General features: G+C 52.8%; 1 protein-coding gene across 4 annotated transcripts in view; it reads left to right on the plus strand.

Moving 5' to 3' along the window:
• Window positions 1-364: 364 nt before the first annotated feature.
• FLVCR2 (FLVCR heme transporter 2) overlaps window positions 365-22,051 on the plus strand; it is a 56,828-nt gene continuing 35,141 nt past the window's right edge. For 2 of the 4 annotated variants that reach the window (XM_036012460.1, XM_028508127.2), the window contains exon 1: window positions 365-1,484. In XM_036012460.1, coding sequence (XP_035868353.1) covers window positions 783-1,484 — 702 coding nt within the window. In that variant the 5' untranslated portion in view covers window positions 365-782. The remainder of the gene's footprint in view (window positions 1,485-22,051) is intronic. The other 2 variants (XM_036012457.1, XM_036012468.1) reach the window with 2 other exon arrangements.

The following is a 22,051-nucleotide window of genomic DNA, read 5'->3' on the forward strand; positions in this document are numbered from 1 at the left end:
AGATCTCTCCTTATACCATAGTTCAGGAAGGGTTTGGAGCTCAGCCAAGTGGGAAAAAGTTGGGAGTTCCTCTTGGGTTCCCCAGACCATTCTGGAGGCGCAGGGCCTCGGTGCACGCGCGTGGAAGATGTGGACCGGTGCGAAGAAACTCTTTGGAGGGTTACCTCGGGAAGGAGGACAGGATTTTCTCGCGCGGTCCTCTAGGAGGGGGGCAAATGAATTTGAGGGGCAGTTCAGGGGGTGGGGGGTTAACCGGGCGGTTTCCATGGCGCCTGGGGCGTGGAGGAGGAATGCACCCCTCAAACTGTGGCGAAACAACTGGGCTGTCAGGCCCTCCCGGCCAGAGGAGGGGGGGGTGGGGAGGGAAGCCAGGCGGGACGGGGGCGGGGCGGTCACGTGCGCCCTAGGGGCGAGGCCCCTAGCCCGCCCGGGAGCAAACGGAGTCCGGCGAAGTGGCTGCGCTAGGAGCTAAGTCTTTTCCCGGACCGCAGCGCTGAACGTGGCGAGAAAGCTTGTCAGAATCAAGGCGCCAGCGGCCAGGACGGGGCTGAGGCGTCTGCGGCCGGCCTGGGGAAGAGCGGGCCCCACGGAAAAGTGGGGGCAGAAGTTGGGAGGTGAAAGTTGGGAGGCTCACTCGTGGCTTACACGCAGGATTGGATCTCCATTTCTTCTGAGAGCGGAGCAGCTGCCCCATCAGCTTTACGGGACCGGACGAGGCGTCTGTGCCTTAAGACTGCCGGAGTTCTCAGCACCTGTCCAGCGCTCCAGGCGAGGCCGTGGCCATGGTGAATGAAGATCCCAACCTGGAGGAGCGGGACGGCACCCCTGGACAGGAGGCAGCGTTCCGGGCGGACCCCAGCCTTTCTGCCCACCCCAGCGTCTCAGCCCACCCCAGCGTCTCCACCGAGCCCAGCGTCTCAGCCCATCCCAGCGTCTCCTTCCACCCCAGCTTCTCTGCGAACCCCAGCAGTTCAGCCTTCCCCAGTACCTTGGCTCCTGGTGTCCTGGCCCAACCCAGTAGCTCGGGTCCCGAGGAACTCAGCACGATTAAGGTGAGCAAGCGCCGCTGGGTGGTGGTCCTGGTGTTCAGCTGTTACTCCATGTGCAACGCCTTCCAGTGGATCCAGTATGGCTCCATCAATAACATCTTCATGAACTTTTACGGCGTCAGTGCCTTTGCCATCGACTGGCTGTCCATGTGCTACATGCTGACCTACATCCCTTTACTGCTGCCCGTGGCCTGGCTGCTGGAAAAATTCGGCCTGCGCACCATCGCCCTGACGGGCTCCGCTCTCAACTGCCTGGGGGCCTGGGTGAAGTTAGGGAGCCTGAAGCCACATCTCTTCCCCGTGACGGTGCTGGGCCAGGTCATCTGCTCCGTGGCCCAGGTCTTCATCCTGGGCATGCCGTCCCGCATCGCTTCGGTCTGGTTCGGGGCGAATGAAGTCTCCACGGCCTGCTCCATAGCTGTCTTTGGCAATCAGGTGGGTAGCAGGGATCGTGGGCGTTCAGGGGAATGGGCATCGTATCATTGTGGGCCTGCTCAGTTTTCCCTAACTGCAGCTTCACTGTGTGGGAGGCCAATTTTCTGACTTCAGCTGTGTTTGTGACTCTGAGGGGCTTTGTGGCTGGGTGTGACTGATGGTGTGGGTGAGTGATTATGACTGAGTGGCTGGGTAAGAGAAGGACTGGGGGAAACAAAAGGAAGGGATTTTGCCCCCCCCCCCAATTTCTCCTCCCCTCGCAGAAAGCATGCTTTAGAAACATATGATGGTTTTGATGATTTTATTCATGAACCTGTCAGTCCATCAGCTTAGACCTTGGATTTCAGGAAAGCTATCTTTTCTCTGGGAGCAGCTCCAGGACGCCAGACTATTCTGGTCCCGTCAGAATTTAGCAGGTGCTTTCGCCTGACCAACAGCTTTCCTAGAATGCAGCATCTCCTGGACCACGGGGCATCGCAGAGCGGTGCCCTGGTCACACTTGGCACTGTGCTTACCTTCTTTCATGTGCAGCTAGAGCCAGGACAGTAGGAACAATGCTTTCTGCCAAACTCCTTCCCTCTGGTTTACAGCCAGGCTCAGCAGCATAGAGAAGAAATCTCACTCTGAATTTCCAAAGACTAGGAAACTTGGAAAGCCCTGGGAAGCTTATCTCTTAATCCCTTCTTTTCGGAAGGACCATCTCAAATTCCTAGCATCTCAGTGTGGTCAAGACCCAGAAACTTGGGTGTGTGATGAATGTGATTGTGTTCTCCGAATATTTGAAGCGAGTTATGTACGGGGCTCTTCTTCACCTGGACCCCTGTCTCCGGCACTCACTGCCTCCCAAGGCACACGCACCTGTGGCTCTGTGTTTAAAGGTGACTAGTAACCCTTAGTTCATATAGGCCCGTTTTCCCTTAACCTGTTCATTGCATTTAGAAAATTTAACCTTTCATTTAGAAACTTCTTATTTGGGTCAGAAATTTCCAAAGCTTCTCTGAAGGCGCACTTTCATTCTGTTCGCCCTCACCACCAGGAAGTGGACTTGGGCTAAATTTGCCCAAACCACTCAGTCCTGCCCCCTGGGTAGCAGTGTAAGCAGCCAGTGAAAACATGCAGAGAGGCCTTCTTTAGCACACACACGCCGGCAACAAAAAATCCTTTACCCAGTCTTTTTTTTTCCCACCTGTGGGTTTTAATGTCCTGAAGATGGAATTGATCTGGAGTCTAGGGGTGAAACAAGATGGCTCTTATTCAGGGCAACTGAAAAACAGGTATTGAGGGTGGCATGTACCCCATCCTCTAAGAGCCTGAGAGTCTAAAGTGATGTGATGGGGGTTTTAACACCCCCCACTGCAGCCCTGCTGGTGGGCTTGACTTCACTGGATGTTTGCTTTATAGGAGGGTAAAGACTGGGGTGGGGGTGGGGGTTGAAGGGGAGGACCTTTCAAACTCCCTATTTGCAGTAGAACAGGATACAGACAAGGCCACAGTTTGGGGAGGGCAGGAGGAATGGGAGCCCTCAGGAGCAGCCCTCACCTCTGGTGAGATCAGAGAACCCAACGCTTGTTTTGTTAACCATTAAGGGTGAACTACTAGGTTTCCTTATCCTTCCTCACACACCCGTGAGGGAACGTGACGCCCACTGTATCTTGACATTTAGTGAGACTAGTTACTCATTCATCACCCCTAACCCCACCAAGGCCAGGACCTGCTAAGAACTGCACACTTAAAAACACTCTGACGGCAAATATTTGTAGCACAGAGCCATCTATTTAGTTCCGTCTTTTGGGCTCAACCCACCAGGCTAGGTTAAAAAAAAAAAAAACATGGAAAAACCTGAATTGTTTATGCTTCCTGATGTAGAGATAAATATTTGGTTTTCAGCATATTTTTAAAAAATTGTGTTTATTGATTTTTAGAGAGAAAGGAAAAAAGAGAGGAAGAGAGAGAAGGGAAGCATCAATTTGTTTGTTGCTCCACGTGTTTGTATGTTCATTGGTTGATTCTTGCATGTGCCCTGACTGGGGATCGAACCCTGCAATCTGGGTGTGTGGGGACCTGGCCAGGGCCTCTGAGTGTGTTTTCACCTTTCGTTGTGAGTAATGCAGGACTGAGTTGGAGGAGAATTACATGTTAACAAAGCACCTTGAGCTTCGCTTCTTAGAAAGAAGGCTCCACAAAGCCGTTACACAGATTTTAAATGTCATGTCATTCTGCCGAACAATTCTTCACGGGCTGCAACCTTCACACTGGTCAGCAAACCCCCTGATAATTTTGACCTCTCTCTTCTAGTGCTTCTTACACTCTCCACACTGCCCCCCCAGACCCTCCTCGCACTCAAGCCAGCATTTATTCATTCCTTCAACAAATTCTCACTTGCGTGGAGGAGGAAGAAAATGCTTTCTGCCCTTCCAGGCTCTTTCAGCTGGTCTAATAATGCAATCAACATGAGGCGGATTAGCAAGAGAAAATAACCAAATTTAGTCACATGTGTACAGGTGGGAAGCCACATACATCAAAGAGTCAGAGACCCCACACACGTGAGCAGTTCAGAGACAGAAAGGTAGAATGAGGCTTATATGACATCCTTAGGACTAAGGTAAGTTGCCTTGGGAAAGGAGGGGCTTTCACGGGACAGTAAGAGGCGTAGATACTCAGTACTTAGAAGTTTGTTCCGCCCTGTAGATTGGTCATCAAGGCTATTTCTGGTAGTAACTCTTGTTATGGACACAGCCCCCAATTTAAATCCTCCTAGGTAGTTAAGGGGGGACAGAAGGTCCTCCTGATTCTGCAGGGTCTCAATGGCCTTCAGCTTGAAATAATCCATACGCCAAAGTAGTGCATCTTGGGGAGGCCTGTTCTGAACCCCTTTACCTAGCTGCTACCTTTCCCCCCAGGCGCTGCGCTAGGGCTGCAAAGCTAACCCCCGCCTTTGCAGAGTTCTCGCACCAGATGTTTAAATTGTACCAGGCACCGAGATTCAGATTTTTTTAGAAAAGCAAAACTTATTAGAGTATAGAGGATTTATTTTCCGTTATCCACAAGGTTTTTAGTATCGTCTTTCCCTAATTGCCATGGGAGAATTAAAGGGGAAAGGAGCTAAATATCTATCAAACAGCTATTCTGTGCAAGGCGAGTTTTCATCCATTATCTAATTTTGCAGCGCTGTGAGGCAGGCGGAACTGTCCCCGTTGTTACAGGGAAGAAACTGAGGCAGGTGAATGGAGCAGCCTTATTCGGGGCCCCACAGCGACTGTGTGGCACGAGGGAGATTTGGCTCCAATCCCACCTCCAGGGCGCATGTCGGTAATTGGCCCATATCGAGTCTTCATGTGGATAAACCATATATTTTTTTAAAAAGGTGGGGGGCAGGATTCTGAGGTTCAAATTTTGCCCCTTTGTGTCTCAAGGGTTGTGGTGGCGAAAAAGTGTCCAGCAGTTTTTTTCTAGAATTTGAGAGCCTGGCTACGGTCTTTTGAAATTCCCAGCATTAGAATCACACACCCCAACCCCCTCTCCCCCCTCCCCCTCCCGCTCTGGGAGCCTTGCAAACTGCTAAAGGGCCGGTGCTGTGCTGCTGCTCTGGACTTAGCTGGAGAGGCACAAGGCACAAGTCACAAGTCTCTGGGGAGAGGAGACCAGTGAATCCTGAGGTGCGTGAGGTGCAAGAGGAGCGAAGGAGGCTCACAGATTGCAGCTGAGGCTCTTCCTGCTCCCTCTGGCCAGTTGAACAGGTGGTAACAGACTGGCATTTTTTTTTTAGCAACACTTGTTCCATTGTTTCAAGGGGTAATTATCTTCGTGGAGTTTTGAGTGATGTGGAGACATTGTTATTGTGCTAGAGTTGGGAGAAGGCCCGTGTTGGAGTCCGGTGAGGGCTTGGTGGCGGAGGACCAGGGAGTTGTGGGAGCTGAACGAAATCTTCAGGTCAGCTCCAGCCCCCGTGAGGAGCCCCCAGCACCCAGAAGGGAAGGGGCTTCCTCAAGGACTCTTGGGCTGCTCAGAGCACAGCGCCACCCGATAACAGAGTAAGAGAGAATCAGTTTGCTTTCCAGGTAAGAAAAATACAGTTACCTTGCAAAGCCAGTTCAGTGGAAGCCACAGCTGGCTGGGCTGTGGAAAATAGCTCTATCCCATGGAAGTACAACGCAAGCCGCATGGGTAGCCATGCTAAAATGTAAATTTTAAAAAAGAAAAAGAGCAGGTGAAATTAGTTTTTGTATTGTATTTTATTTAACCCAATACAGCCAAAGCATTCTTTCAACATGTAATCAATATAATAAGATTACTAGAAAGCTATTTTACATTCTTTTTTCATACTGGGTCTTTAGAAATTGGCCTGTTTTTCATACGTGCAGACTAACCGCCCTTCCCAGCAGGTGATGGGACGTGCTCAGCAGCCACGTGGGACTGCACACATCTGGAACAATGATGCTATTTGTGGGGGAGAAAAAGTTTTCCTTGACACTCTTAGGATCCCTGGCTGGCTCTAAAAATTAAATTGACAAAGTCCTATTCACAGAAAAGCATCAGATTTATTTAATGTAAGTGTTACGTGACATAGGAACCTTCCTAAGAAAAATGAAACGGGTCACTGGTTCGATTCCCAGTCAGGGCACGAGCCTGGGTTGCAGCCCAGGTCCTCAGTTGGGGGCATGTGAGAGCCAACTGATTGATGTTTCTCTCCCTCCCTTCTCCCTCTCTAAAAATAAAGAAATAAAACCTTAACAGTTAAAAAAAAAAGAAAGAAAGAAAAGAAAGAAGGAAAGAAAAGAAACAGCCCTGTGCATTTTGATGTCAGGTTCGATGAAGAGTGGACAGTTGTGGAGGAATATGACAGTTTAGGAGTCTGAAGGAATTATAGTCGCTAGGGGAAACTGAGCAAGGCTCTTCTGGGCGGTGCCCTTCGTCTTCAGAGATAAGGATGCTTCGCTCCTCTGGGTGCAGGGAGGGTGCCTCTCGCCGGAGGGTTTTAAGGTCTGTTTCAGGGAAGAGGAGCAAGGAGGGGGAGGAGGTCAGAGCAGCCTTTCTGCTCCTGCTGTTTCCTCAGACTCCTTCAGCTTAAACTGTTCAGTGTGCCAAGGTGCCATAATTTCTGGGTGTAGCGAGTCCTGAGCCTCATTGTATTTCAAGCAGCTGGAAACAAGCTTCTAGCAGATAAAGACAGGCTCTAGGGAAATGATTGCAGCCTCAGGCGGCTGCGTTTGTGGGGCTGGCTGAGCCTAGACCACAGGCGGCAAACGCACGGCCCGTTGGCCAAATCCGGCCCTCCACCTTGTTTTATCCGGCCCTCCACCTTGTTTTATCTGGCCCAGCACCTTGCTTCTACCCAGCAGCAGCGCTGAGCTCTTGCTTAACTGTTAAGGAGTGGTTACATTTATACAGTCCTAAAGTTACTCTCGGCCCTTGGAAGGCAACCGCGAGGCTGATGTGGCCCCCGGTGAAAATGAGTCTGATGCCCCTGGAAGGGTTGTGTGTTTCCTAGGCCGATTCAGGAGTCAGGGTCGTGAGGCCAGCAGGTGGTCAGCCTCGTCGTCTTCCAACTCCTGGCCACTGGGGTGTCTTAAACTCCAGGCTTATTCTTGGTCTTCTAGTGTCAGAGGCCTCTCTCTCGAGGTCTGAGTGAAGTTTGGGGAGGTGAAGGCAAACTCTTGTTCTCTTCCAGTGATCGTTCTTGTTCAGGCGCACAGAAGGCCTGCCCCCGGGGCTGACCACCTGCTGGCCTCCCCCTGTGCACCAGAAGAGAGAAACCAGGCAGGGACTGGGAGAGCAGAACTAGGCTCGTGGTGACGAAGAGGAGAATGGGTGGGACCCTCAAATGCTCATGGGATCTCGGTCCTTTAAATGTGACACAGTAACAGTGACACTGGAGTGTGGTGAGGTCCCAGCAAACGTGAGAACACATGTCCCATCTGAAGACAGCAGCTGCTGCAGCTCCCACCCACCTCTGACATACAAAGCAAGACCCAGCCTCGTCAGATCTTCTCTCTTTTTGTCCTTTAAAGAGAAACCAGAAATCCAGATTTTTATGTGAAGTCTGTTTTTAATTGTGGTAAAATATACGTAGCATGATATTGATCATTTTAGCCATTCCTAAGCATACAACTCAATGGCCTTAAACACATTCACAGGGTGTGTGAGCGTTCACCACCCTTTATACCCCGGACGTTTCCATCATCCCTTCGACTCTGTACCCAGGAAACAGTAATCCCTCCCAGCCCCTGCCTCTAGCCCCTAGATACCTCTCTCCACTTTCTGTCTCTGTGAATTTGCCTCTTCGAGGTGCCTCATAGAATCCTCTTTTGGGATTCGTATACTATTTGGCTTTCTGTGTCTGGCTTACGAAATCTGTTTTTTAAATGCTGATAGCTAATTTCAAACTTTTGAAAAAAATTCTATGTTTTGAAACTGGGTCAGATAAAATTACCCCGTTTGAGACTCCTGGGGCAGGGTAACATGGAACTGAATTTCAGTTCTCCTTTTTCCTTCCTGGAAAAGCCACCACCCGAGTGCTGGCAGGAGGAAATGAGCTCAGAGGCTGGCGACCTGGGGAGGGGGCCAGACCCACGCTTCCCGACGAAGGTGAGGGTTCTGCCTCACATGTGAACATGAGTAAGAATGCAGATGCCTGGGCCCCCAAGGGGACTTCCTGAATCAGACTCTCTAGGGGTGGGGCCCAGACCCCTGTATTCTCGTCTGGCCTCCCAGGTGAGCTAGTGATCAGACTTTTTGAAATCACCGGGACTGAGGACCAGCACACCACGGAAAGGCGGCCTCCTGCTCGGAGCCATGTTCTTGTCAGGGCTGACTGATGATGTGTTTGCCGTGTGCTGGGTCCTGCGTCCACATCACAGCAGCTGGGAGCTCAGCCACTCACCCTTCAGGCTGAGGGGACGTTACTGGGCAGGGACCTGGCCCTCAGCGGTTCTGCCTCGGGCTGGCCTGTAGAGTGTGGGTTCTCGGCTTCGTGCAGGAAAGATTTCACACCACGTGTCTAGGTGATTTTGAGAGTACACTTATTAAAGCTGGGACCGTTGGAACAAGGAAGAGCTTAGGCTGGAAGCAGCAACAGGAGAGAGCCTAGGCTGGGGCTGCTTGGGCTCACTGGGAAGTCAGGGGAAAGGGGGCCTTGGGGACAGGTTTGGGGGGTTAGCCTGGGGGAGCTGCTGCTGCTCACGGCTACCCTGGCTGCAAGTCTCATGGGGTCCCTTAGTTTGGGAGGTGCACGCCGGTGGGGGAGGGAGAGCAGGAAGGGAAGGGTGCCGGTGTGCAAGTGCTGCTGGGTGCTTTGTCTTGAGGGGTTTTAATTTTTTTAAGCTTAATATGTGACTTTCATATTTTCCTTTTAAATATTGTATCGTTTATGCTATTACAGTTGTCCCAGTTTTCCTCCTTTGTGCCTCCTCCCCCCGGCCCTCCTCCCACTCCCACAGTCGGTCCCTACACTGTTGTCCCTGTCCGGGGGGCCTGTAGGTTATTTGACTAATCCCTGCACCGTCTTTCAATGGCTGGTTTTTAAAGGCTGGGAGTTTAGGGTGGTCTTAGGGGGAGGATCTCAATAGACTGTTTATCAGCGTTTCCAGGTGTGACCTTTCAGGGTGGTGGTCTCTGCTGATTGATCGGCACCGGGATGTGGGATCCTCAGTCGTCTCCGCTGGTCCTGGTGGTTGCTAGCCTGGTTTTGCTGCTTTTCTGGGCCTGGAGCTGAAATACCACTGAGTTATCTCCAGATGTTATCTCCAGGGAGGAAAGGTCACAGGGCCTAAACCGCCATGACCAGGACATGCCAGGGAAGGAAAGGCCACCCTGGGGGCCAGGTCTGGCGTCAGCTGTGCCCTTTGCTAGGCACCTGGGGCTCTCTGCCTGGTGACCTTCTAGAGCTGGCTCTAAATTGCTCAGCCACTTGTTGGGCTATCCATCTCAGTTTCCCCGTTCCACATGCCAAGGAATTTTCCTAGCATCTTACTGTCCTGCCTCAGGGAGAGGCTGGGTTGGGGATGGGGGTCATCATTCTGATTCACTTAAGGTTCTGAAAAGGTACTGAAAACCCTGGGTTTTAGCGGGGTTGGGGAAATCCCTAATGGAAGGGAGGGGGAGCCACTGCACGTGCTCTCGGATCCTTTCGTTTCTGTGAATTTCAACTCTCCGCCCAGGGGGCTGGGGCTGCCCGGCGGCCTGCCTTCACTCTGTGTCTCTGCCAGGCACTGAATCAAGCCTGAGTTTCAGCGTAGCATTCTGGGACCCCTGTGCCGGCCCTCCCCACTCCTGCGCGGTCTGTCTGGGTTTCCGCTGAGCCTTGGCTCTCAGCGCCTGTCAGTCTGGTTCCCTGACTGCCTTCGGGAAGGTGCCCTGGGACGGAGCCTGGTGCTGTGGAGAGTACCTCCAATGAGACGGCGGGCCGGGGTGTTCCAGACCCTCACTCCCCACGGAAACATGAACTAGACTAGAAAGTGGCCACAATAACTTCTTTACAGGAGCTCTGGAAACCGGTCAAAGATCTGCAGCCACCAAGCAATTGCCCAACCAAGAAAACACCACAATCAAATGATAGGAAATTTCATAGCCTTTCTACTCACCCTTGCCCTCCGCTCCCTCCCCCACCTCCCAGTCTCCAGTTCCCTCCTGCAAACCGCAGTCGGCTGTGTTTTAACCCAGTGATCTTTCTATACACTAACAGTGAACAATCCTAAAAGGAAATTAAGAAAGCAATTCCATTTATAATAGCATCAACAAATACTTAGGAATATTTAACCAAGGAGGTGAAAGACTAGCACACCGAAGACTGTAAAATGCTCCTGAGAGAAATGAAGGACCTAGATAAATGGAGAGACATCCTGGGTTCGCAGGTCGGAAGACTTCATATTGTCGAGGTGTCAACACTACCGAGGCAACCCATGGATTCAATGGAATCCCTGTCAAAGTTCTCACCGCGTTTTTCGCAGAAATAGAAAAATGCATCCTAAAAGTCATGGGGAAGTTTCCGGGACACTAAAACCAAGACAGTCTTGGAAAAGAACCAGAGTTGAAGGTTGCACGCTTCTTGATTTCAGAAATAATAACAAAGCTACAGTCATGCTGACGGTATGATATTGGCCTGAAGACAAATATGTAGACCAATGGAATCGAGTCCACAAACAAACCCTCACTTATACAAGCAAATGATGTTCAGCCAGGGTGCCGAAACCATTCAACAGAGAAAGGACAGGCTTTTAAAATTTTTAATAGACTTTATTTTTTAGCACAGTTTGGGGTTTACAGCGAACTTAAGCAGGAGGTACGGAAGGCACACCCAGGAGGATGGAGAGCAGGAACTTGCACAGATGCTCACACGGCCAGGTTCCCGGCGGCGTCATCAGGACAGCCGCGGGTGGAAGCGGCCCACTGCCCGTCGGCGGGGGATGGATGAACACTGTGTGGGCTGCATGCACAGTGGCACGCTGTGTAGCCTGAAAGAGAAAGGAAATTCCGACACGTGCTCCACATGGGAGAATTTTCAAGACGTTCTACGAAGTGAAAGAAGCTGGTCTTGAAAGGACAAGTGCTGTTCAAATGCACTTAGAGGAGGTATTGAGACGTCTTCTTCCCTGACACCAACCAGTTCTCCAAATTCTCCAACACCCGCTGGGCGTCCTGCAGTGCAGTTCAGTGTTAACACCGACTGCTCTGCTCCGAGTTAGCGCAGGTCCCACCAGGGAGGGGCCCTGTTCCACAAGACAGCTTCTCCATCAGACACCATTTGCAAATGCTGGGGGCTACCCATCCTTCTGACAAACTATAACCTGGGGGCTCCCACGACCCCTACCCAGGCTTTATAACTTGTGCAAATGGCTCATAGAACTCAGGTAAACACTTCACTTCCATTGACTGGTTTGTTTTAAAGGGTACAACTCAGGAGCAGCCAAATGGAGCAGATGCAGGGCGAGGTATGGGGAGAAGCACAAGCTTCCATACGCTCTCCGGGCACACTCGGATGTGGTGTGTTCACCCACCTGAGAGTTTACTGAATTTCCTTGTTCAGGAGTCTTTCTAGAGCTTACTTTCCAGCAGCCCTCTCCTCCTCAGAGGTGGGGGGAGGGTGGGGCTGGAAGTTCCCAAACTCTAATCACTGGGTCTTTCGGTGTCAGATTCCTCCGGAGCCCCACCTCATTAACTTAAACTCAGGTGTGCTGGCGAGGGGCTCCTTATGAATAACAAAAGACACTCCTATCACTCAGGAAATTCCAAACGTGTTTAGAGCTCTGGGCCGGGAACTGGGACAAAGACCAAATGTATTTTGATTATACCACAGGTACCAGCGAGGCCAAAAAAATCATAGACACGCAAACTAGAATGGTCGCTGGGGGACTGGGGGAGGGAAGAATGGGGAGGTGTTATTTAAGGGGTTCCCCGTCGGTTTAGGAAGATGAAAAACGCTCTGGAGATGGACGGAGGGGATGGTTGTGCAAGAATGTGACTGTACTTAATACCACTGCACTATACAGCGAAGAATGGTTCAAATGGCAAATTTTAGACTGTATTTTAACACCACTACCATCCCCCCCAAAAAACCCCAACCCCCCACTACTTGTGCGGTGTTTCCTTCTGTTTGGGCGCTGCTCACCTCCTGACACCATCTCCTTGGTCTCCGCACTTGCTGAGTTCCCTGGGTGCCGGCCTTTGTTTCCTGGTGGTTTGTGTTCCCCCTTCTTCTCCCCTCTTCCGTCCCCCTCCTCCACCACCCCCTCTTCCGACTGAATGGGGGACTCGCAGGGGGTGGGAGCTGCAACACATCTCTCCTGCATCTCAGGGCGCTGGGCACAACAGGTCCTGCAAGTGGACGGACTAATTATTAAACACGGTTCCGTTTCCTGGAAGGAATCAAGGTGACATTCAGTTACCTGGATGTTGCCGTGTAAAACGCGCACCCGCGTTTTTGTGCGCGTTGTACCAGGGGGTGTATTGTACCCATGGCCTGGAATCATTATGCGCAGGTATCAATGTGCACCCTTATTTTTCCCTAAAAAATTTAGGCAAAAAGCGCACATTGTACACGGAAAAATACGGTAACCGAGTGCTCTGGTGGCTAAAGGAATGGGTTATGACTTAGTCTTATTCTTTCGATGGGAAGAGCTACGAAGCCATGACTGTATGTCAGACCCAGGGTGGCTGAGAACACCACCTTTAGCTCTGCTGTCTGCTCTCGGACAAGTCCCTTCACTTCTGCGTATGGACTCCTTTTGTAGGGCGGGGATAATGTTGCCTGCTGCACCAGGTAGAGGGGAGGGTTAAATGGGCCAGTAGGTCCAATAGGTGGAGGGGTAGGGTTAGGGGTTAGGGTTTTATCAGCTCAGAGCCGGTAAATCGAGGACAGGTGCTGCTGGCACTACCACCAGTAGAGGCGGGCGGGCAGTTGGCTCCCGTCTGCAGGGGCTCTTGATTTGGGAGAGGCCAACACTTACCTGCTCGTAATGTCACCACACAGCAGGCTCAAGGACACACGTGCACCAGGCTTTAAGGGGTCACAGCCTGTGGGAGGACGTGCCCCGGGGTCAGCGTGGCGGGGAGCAAGCCGAGAGCTCCCCCGAGGAGGTGATGGTGATAGCTGGTTCTCAGTGAGTGAAGTGACCAGGCTGTTGGGTGAACAGGGGTGGGCGGGCCATCCCAGCCAGCCTCCAGGCAGTATCCCGTTGGGACCCGTCCCTTTCGAGAGCTACTTGGCCAGAAGCTGTGCGGGTGCTGGGAGACGGTGTTCGTTTCCAAGTGTGCGGGTGAGGAGACCTGTCGTCTGTGGCGAGGACCTCGGGGCTCCTGGGGTGACATGGACACTGGGCCGACCCCAGGCCCACATGTCAGACTGCAGCCTCAGACACCTGAGGCTGTGCTGAAGGAAGCGGGGTGAGCCGGCTTATTGGGTGGACGCAGCGGTGCTTCCCCGCCCAGTTCCTGATCTCTGTCCAGCAACGCTGTTAACAGGATGTCCTTTCCGAACTCCAGCTCCCTGGCTGCCAACATCAAACAGCCCCGCGCGGACTGCAGGATGGTGAGGGTGGAAGCCCCCTCGGGGATGATGAAGACAATGGTGTTAAGGTGAAAGGGGCGTTTCTTCGTTTTTCATTCTCTGTCTCCCGACTTCGTTCCAGCACCATTCCCAAATTTAACCTAATAGAGCATCTCCCTTCCCTTGATTCTGCAGGACTAGGGACCTTGCCTTTTTTTTTTAATCTTCACCCGAGGATATGTTACTTTATTGATTTTTAGAGAGAGGAAGGGAGAAAGAGAGAGAAACAATGATAGGAGAGAGAAATATCAATTGGCTGCCTCTCCTACATGCTGCCTCTCCTACACGCTCCGACTGGATTGAACCCACAACCTTTTGGTGCACGGGATGATGTTCCAACCAACTGAGCAACGTGGCCAGGGCAGGACTAAGGACCTTTCTCTGACTTCACTGAGTCATTCAGAGGAGGAAGGGCATCCTGCAGGTTCTGACGCCTCACCTGGACTCTTCTGCTCTCTGCCCTCATTCCAGGCGTCTTTCCTTTTCCACGCTGTGCAAAATGCTAGCTCGGCCCCTTCCCTCCCACAGGATTCAAGACAGGGCCTCGCCCCACCCTGAGGGCACCCCGCCGGGGCACCACCTCTGTTGGCGAGAGGGGGAGATGGGAAGCAGGGCTGGATTTCACTTGCTTCCCAGCTTCTTGGAATTAGACAGCGTGTCTCAGGAGCTCCCCATGGAGCAGTGTTTGCTTTGGCTCGCATCCCATCTGATTCCTTCTCTGGAGAGAAGGTAAACACAAGCCCCTTTCAGCAGTCCCAGGGACCACTGTCCACGGATGACCCTGCCCGCTCCAGAAGGGCGGGGCACAGAGGTTGGAGCAAGATCGGGGGTTTTTCTCCTTTTCCCCCCCTTCTGCTCTTCCCTAGAATTCCTGATTCCCCCAAATTGCAATCCTAACATGGGTGGGAGTCCTTCAGGCTCTCCGAGCAGCTGTCTCTGTGCCCAAGGCTACTGTGCTGCCCATTGGCTCTGAAAACTACAAAGTGACAGCCGTGAGTCATCACCTCAAAGCAGGGTCCATTCCAACCGGCTGTTTGTTTGTATGGTGGCCCTTGCGAGCAATCTGGGCCTCCTGAGACCTTTGTCCTGGGCTTCCTGTTTGGTGCCAGGGCTCTCTGTGGAGCCAGTCCGCAGACTGTGGACCCTGTGATTTCGCTGAAGGGACCTTTTCTTCTCTACGGAGGATCCAGGCAGGTGTGTGCACCTCTCATGCCTTCCGTACCTAGGACACTGGGACCCTCTGGAAACCAGCAGCTGAGAAGTGTCTCTTGGTTGCTCTCCTTGGGGGAGTCGTTGCTTTTTAAGTGAGGCCCAGGAACCTCCAGCACCAGAACCGCCCGGTGTTTGTGAAAAAGGCAGGTTCCTGGGCTCCAGGGCAGACCCAGGGAATTAGCCCCCCTGGGGTGGGGCTCAGGAGCCTGTGGTTTTGGTTCTCCACCTGGGGGTCCTGATGTTCACTGCAGTCAGGGGATGCCAGTGTGGACGCCGTGCAGCCTGGGTCTGGGTCTGGCTCTGCTGGCAGCTGTGTTTGGGCCTCCAGCAGGACACCTGCCCCTTTGGACCTCAGCTTACTGTCACGAGAAAGCCAGGCCCTGCCAGGTAGGTCAATTGATTAGAGTGTCGTCTGATACTCCCGCGTTGCAGTGTCCCTCCCCGGTCAGGGTACGGACAGGAGTCAACAGCTGAATACACAAGTAAATGGAGCAACAAATCGGCGTTTCTCTCTCCCTCCAACATCAATTAAAAAAAAAAAAAAGGAAAGGAAAGAGCCTTACAGGGTGCACCAAAGTTAAATGAGGAGGTCTCTAAGGAAAAGCCCTGCACATTTACTGAATCTACAGCTCCGTTTGCCTCCCTGCCCCATGCAGACCTGGAAGCGTGCTTTTGGCCTCTAGAACCCAGCCACCTCCCCTAATTTCAGCTGCAACCCCTAGACTTCCTTTGCGGACGGACTCTTATCCTCCGCGTCATGTTATACATTGGGATCCTAAGCAGACCCACCTGCCCACTCGGTGCTGGTGAGTGAGGTTGAGGGCAGGTCACCACCCTTGGAGACAGAGGTTGGCCCTAGGACCCACGCTAGAAGTGGCCGTTCCTGGCACACAGTGGGGACTGAGAACATTTTGACTGGGGACTGAGAAAAATGGATGACTGGCATTTGGATATTACACTTTATCTTTGGTGCATTGTCTTCGCTTCGCTGAAGGAAGATTCCAGAGCATTTTCTGTGATTCCCATGACCTGAGGGGGCTGGGGATGAGGGTAGCGGAAAGAATGCAGCGTGATCCAGCCCTTTTACCAATCTTTCTCACCTTGTATGCATCGCTGGTCGACCTGAGAAAATCCCTCCCCCCACCTCTACCTCTTCACTTCCCAAAGCCTTTGAAGTCTGTTTTAGGAAGAGTAGCGGGTGGTAGAGCCCCTCCCTCTTTGGGGCGGAGCCTGGGAAGATCTGGGCTCCCTGGTTCTCTGGAGCCAATTCTTCCCCCAACCCCCACCTCCCCACCCCTCACCAGCCTCCTGCATCCGGAGTGTAACTGTCCGGGTCAGGTCACAGAGAGCCAGTCTCAGCTTCTGGCCTGCTGTTTGCCTTAGGGACAGGCATTTCGACAGCCCCTTCTTTGTCTGTGGACAGTCCTCCTCACTAGCATTTTGTCCTCTAAAAGCTGGTGTGTGTGTGTGTGTGTGTGTGTGTGTGTGTGTGGTGTGGGGCCGGGGGAGAAGTTGTGTTCCCAGGGCCCAGATCACTGGCTGGAGGTTTGCTGAGGAACTTACAGAAACACTGACATTCTCTCTTCTCTTCGGACTGTCTCTGACTCGCTGTTCAGGTAGAGCCTTGGTAAGAGGTGGACAGGGCTTGCTTAAGGCAAAGATACACCTTTTGCAGGTCTGGGCGTAACTACCTACCGTGACCCGTGCAGGTAGGACCTATGATCAGGTCACCCCGGGGAGGTCACTTTTGGTCAGATTTATCACAGAGCCCCTTCTCTGTCCGCAGTCCCCGCGGACCCCGGCTCATTCCTCAGCCTCAGGCCCCGTCTTCCTGGGGCAGGTATCTGCTCAGTGCCTCGTGGCTCGGCCGGGTTCTCTGGGAAGAGTAGGGCTAGGAATGGAAACACAGAAATTCCAAAGTTCACGTCACCACAGATGAACTCTGTGATTTCAGCAAGCTGTTTGAACTCAGTTATGAAACGGAGAAACCAGCATGCCCTCGGAGGGCTCTGCTGCCTCTCTGTTCCACCCTGCTGTTAGCACGCTGGATGGTTTTGAGGCTCCAATTATGTGCTGGATGTGCCTTGCAAACTGAAATACTGTGTAAATGCTAGCTTTTAAGTGCCCTTAAAAAAAAAAAAAAGAAGACTCTGGACTTGCCCCATGATCCTCAGAGAATGACAAGACTTCCCTATACACAAATCATGTCCTATCTGTCACGTTAAGTGCGACCTTGGATGAGGGACCACACCCTCTGTTTATGGGGCTCAGCACAACTTGCCCTTACAGTCAGCGCTTTGTTTCCAAATCAGCTCTGGTCATTCTGGCTGTGGAGCCTCTCCCAGAGCTTCTGGGTCCCACATCATCCCTGCTGATTGGGGCCCTACGAGCTGAGCCACTCGGTGGCTCTGGGAGTCCTGAGGGGCATTCTGATCCCTTCAGATTCCAAGGAAAGCCTTCCCCCAAGGCGTGGCACAAAGCGGCACTTCAGTCCAGGTGCCCAGGACGTCTCCTCCTCTCACGGAGGAGCACGGACTCGGTGGTGCAGTGCGGAACTGATCCTGTCCCCGCCATCAGGAGACAGGGCCCGGGAGTGAGAGCTGTTCTCCTGTGGACCTGGTGGCCCCAGCCTTCCTACACAAGTGACGGTCATCCATGGTGACAAGTGGAGACAGGCCGGGCTCAGACAGTCCGTGTGAAAATACGTGTTTTCTCTCCCCAGAGTTCCTCCGTCGCTCCTTAGGGAGGAGAGTAGGTGCCACATTACCTGCTCTCTCAGAATGGCTAGCCCTGAGTTCTCACGCTCTTGCGCAGAAATCCGTGAACTTCGTGAGGGTGCCCCTACCCTGGCCCAGGTGCTTGCCCATGGCACATAGCCCACATGGGCCCCTGGCCATTGCTACTGGACCGAAAGGGTCTGTTTGCCGTCACACATCAAAGCCCAGTTAGACGCGAACAGGAGTTTGCGGACAAGAAAGCAAGGGTTTGTTAAGGGGATGGCACCATGCCTGGAGACAGGTAGCTAACACTCAAAGACCTGGCTCCCCGATGGCTTCCGAGAGGTAGATTATGCAGGAAAATAATCATTAATCATGGTGCCTGAAGAAGTGAGGGGCGTGGTCTCTGCTGACTGGTTGGCGCCCAGGTGTGCAGGGCAGTGGGGGTGGGGGGGCGGCGGGTAGTTGCTCAGTGCATCTGGTCCTGATGTCAGCCATGGAGTTGTTCTGTCTAACATTGCAAGGATTCATTTCGTGGGACTGTTCCACTTTCCTGGGTCCGGACCTAAAACACAACCAAGGCCAGAATATTGTCTGTAGTTTGACTGAAAACTCTGTCTCTCAAGTCAATAGACCGAGGACCTTGTTTCTAAGACCACTGGACCCTGACCAGAACCTCATTGTCCTGAGGGCTTAATGATAAAGCAAGAGAGAAGGAGGTGGGTGAGTTAGGGTGTTAGGGTGCGGGGTGAGGCCAGTTTGAGTAAAAAAAAAATAACTAAAGAGCAGATGAAAGAAAATGAAGTGTCTGCATGGTTTGCCATCCAGTCTTTGTCTGTCTCTGAACTGCCGGGCCCGGGTTATATCCCCTCCAGCCAGCTGCCCTGGGTCTCCGTGGGTAATGGCGGTAACATAGCCGCTGAGAGTCTGAATAAAGGCTGTCATCTCTTTGGCCTGTGTTTCTCGGGAAGGACAACCTTGGATCAGTAAACAGAGTCTCCACTTACAGAGCATAGTGCTCTTACCTTTACAGTCAGTTCTTGAGAACTATGGGTGGGGGAGGGGGTGGAGGCCATGTGAGATAGCCTTTGTTTATTAAACAAATGTTTATTGAGCATCTACTCTGTTGTCAGGCAGCATTCTAAGCTCTGAGGATGCAAAGCGAATAGGAAAGGAAAGGTCCCTGAGTTCACATGTAAGGGAAGAGAGACCAGGCTATAAAGCAAGTCACTTATGGAGTGATGACAGGTGAAAATGTCAAGACAAGGGCGGGGGGGGGGTGTGACTTCACTGGGAGTCAGGGCATTGGGAGACGTCTTTGTGTAAGTAGGTCCCTGAGTAACTCCCTAAGTTGCAGGGCCAGATCTGATGGTGCTGCTTTGTTGGGGTGGTGTTAAGAGATATGGATGAATAATAGTTTTCCTGGTGCAAGGTCTAGATTTCGTTTCCTTTCCGCATTTTTCTCTGGGATCACGAGGCAGGGTTAGTGAACTGATGAAGCTGACTCCTGAAGAGAAAGCTCCTTGGGGCCCACCCTGCCTGTCTCTGGAGGCACGCCCTGAAGTGGGAGGCACCGGCCCTGGCTCTCGGTGGCTCACGGCGGCCCACAGAGCAACGGCTCTTCCAGCGCCTGCTCGAGAGTAACCCCCTGAGTCTGACTCTCACCTCTGAACATCGGAAGGGGCGGGCTGTCACTGAGAAAGTCCAGTCAGATTTAGGAAAAAACTTGGGAGGACTAGAAACGTGTATTGTCTCATGAGTGACAGCACACGGCTGTGCTGCTTCTGCTTTGGGCTGTTTCCCCGCGTCTGTCAAAGGGCAGGGCGTGGTCCGGTCGAGCAGGGCCGCAGCACGCAGGACCACGGGGCCGTCTTTCAGTCGCTGTGACCCAGGGTTGGCGTGTCAAAGCACTGGCATAGGGCTTCAAATGCTGCTGCCTTCGATTATGAAGAACTTAGAGAGGATGACACGCTGCCCTCTGCCACTCTGCTGGCCGGGTCGTTGGAAAGACGTGCCTTCATTTTCGCTCCTTCCCAGCTGAGTCACGGGGGAAGTCCTGCGTGCCTGTGGTCATTGGCCCCCAGCCCTGTCATCAGAGGGACCTCTGTGTGGTGAAGCTGGCGGTGACCCAGGCTCTTGGTGAAAGGGTAGCCTGAGGAGGCGTTGCATGTGCCCTCATGTAGACCTAAACTTACCCTTAGCAGATGTCACCACGAGGTGCCTGTGACCGTCATGTATCAGCTGTCATGTACCTTTCCTAGGAACCCATCGCTGTAGCAGGCTACCCTTATTTCAGTAGCCGCTGCTTCTTGCGTTTTCTTAACCTCCAGGACTGCGGAAATCCCCATGCACCAGGGTCATGGAAGCCACCAGCGCGGCCACAGCTTAGAGGACAAACCCTGTGACTGGGGAGGGAGCTCCAAGGAGCTTCAGGGTTGACCAGCTCTCACCCTGCTCCCGAAGTTCTTAGAGACCAAAGCTTAGCCTTTGAAATCCGCAAACCTCTTCCATGAATGATTTCCCCCCAAATCAATGGGACTGTTTTTGTTTCTGAAGGTCTGCCACCTCCTCACTCCTTGAGCTGGCCTTTTAAAGAAGCCAAGGGCTTGGATTTGGGGATTTCAAAAATACCACCCTCTGAGCAGATTTGCATGCTTATTGCTTAACGGGGCATTTGTCTAGGAGCTGCCTGGCATGCCTAGTGGCTGGGGTCTTGTTTTCCATGATCAAACTATTGCTGCACGGAAGTGTTTAAGTGGCCGAGCAGCCACCTTGTTCCCCTTGCTTCTTCCAGGAGCGCCCGCAGACTCAGCCCCAGGCTGGCCCCTGAGCCTCCTCCACAGGCCCAAAGGTGGCTTTCCCGTGGAGCGCCTTCACTCCAACCTCGCCCCGTACACGTGGGCCCCGTACACGTGGGGCCCCGGGGCCCCTGCTTATGCATCGTGTTGCCCGGATTAATTACTGTGCTACCGGACAGGAGCCAGGCCTGGAGCGGGTCTGTCTCGGGCCGGCCTGCAGCACGTGGGTTCTTGACTGCGTGCAGAAAAGGTTTCACACCACGAGTCCAGATGATTTGGAGAGGACGTTTATTAACGCCGGGGGCAGTGAAACAAAAGAGGGCCTAGGGTAGAAGAACAGGAGAGCCGAGGCAGAGCGGCCTTGGTTCCCTAGAAAAGTTGTAGGAGAGAAGTAAGCTAAGGGGGGGGGGGGGCTGCTGTCAGCTTGCTGGAGCCTCAAAGAGAAGCGGCTCAGGGGGCCTAACCTGGGGGAGCTGCTGCCGCCTCCCATTGCTCCCCTGGTTGTAAGTCTCCTGGAGTCCCTTAGCGTTTAGGAGATGCACACCTGCGGGGGAAGGAGAGGAGGAAGGGAAAGGTGAGGGTGTATTTCCGGTAGGGGAGGGAGCACTGGACCCTGTGCTGGGTCCCTTGTTTTGCTGGCTTTAAAGGCTGGGAGTGTAGGGTAGTCTTAGGGGAGGTCTCAATAGAATGTTTGTCAGGTTTTTCCAGGTGTGACCTTTCTGGGTCATTGTCTCCACTGATTGGTGGCATGAGGAGGGGTGGTCATTAGGCATTGCAGCTGGTCCTGGAGGTCACCCGCCTGGTTTTGCTGCTTTTCTAGGCCTGGGGCTGAAATACAACAGAAGCCTAGATGTGACCTCCAGGGAGGAAAGGTCAGGCGGCCTAAACTGCCATGACCAGGACATGCCAGGAGAGGAAAGGCCTCCCCGGGGGCTAGGTCCAGTACCACTTTTGCTCGTTGCTAGGCACCCAGGGCTAGGCACCTGGGGCTTTCTGCTCTGGTGACCTTCTGTGTCTGGCTGTAAATTTTGTGGCCAGTTTGTGTGGCTTGTTTCCCCATTCCACTTGCCAAGGAGTTTTCTGACTTCTCACTACCTCGCCTCAACCATAGGTGTGAGCCAAGGTCTGAGTGACACTGGGTGAGGGGCGGTGGTGGTGCTTATAGGATGACCATGATGTACGCGCGCCTCCGTGGCCCCATCTTTGGGGGGTTTAGTGCCCACACTTGGGGCGATGAGTGTTGACGTCACTTCCCAGTGTTGCTCGTCGTGCCCCATGGAGATGTGGTCCTGGGAGATGCAGCCTCCGCGGCCTCCCTGCTGCTGGTGGCTGTGCTGTGCACGCCGCTGTCACACTACACGGTCCCAGGAGTAGGTGGGCATTCTTTTTATGCAGTGGAAATTAGGCGCACTACATTTTAAACACATATTAGTGCCCATAAATTCTGCATAGAGTTCTGCATACACGAGCCTTTAGATGGTAGCGTTTTCCTACATTTGTCTGTGTGGCTCCGGTTTTCCTCTGTGAACCTTAGCGTCAGACGGGTCTTCTGTAAGACCGTTGCCAGTGTCCTAGAGATGCATGGATACACGCAGGTAGGTATCCATGTGTTTTATATGAAAGAGGTCACTCATCGTATAAATAAAACCTTGGGGAGCGTGGCATCATGCTGTACTGGCTCATATAAGTTGGTGGGCTTTATGTGTGTGGAAATCTATATGGTCCCCAATTTATCTTCCATGAGGCTCTGATTTTAAAAGGGCCCCCAACCATTTTTTTAATAGCACACTTTCTCTGAGA

This window comes from Phyllostomus discolor, chromosome 1 (genome assembly GCF_004126475.2).
Source record: "Phyllostomus discolor isolate MPI-MPIP mPhyDis1 chromosome 1, mPhyDis1.pri.v3, whole genome shotgun sequence".
Lineage (NCBI taxonomy): Eukaryota > Metazoa > Chordata > Mammalia > Chiroptera > Phyllostomidae > Phyllostomus > Phyllostomus discolor.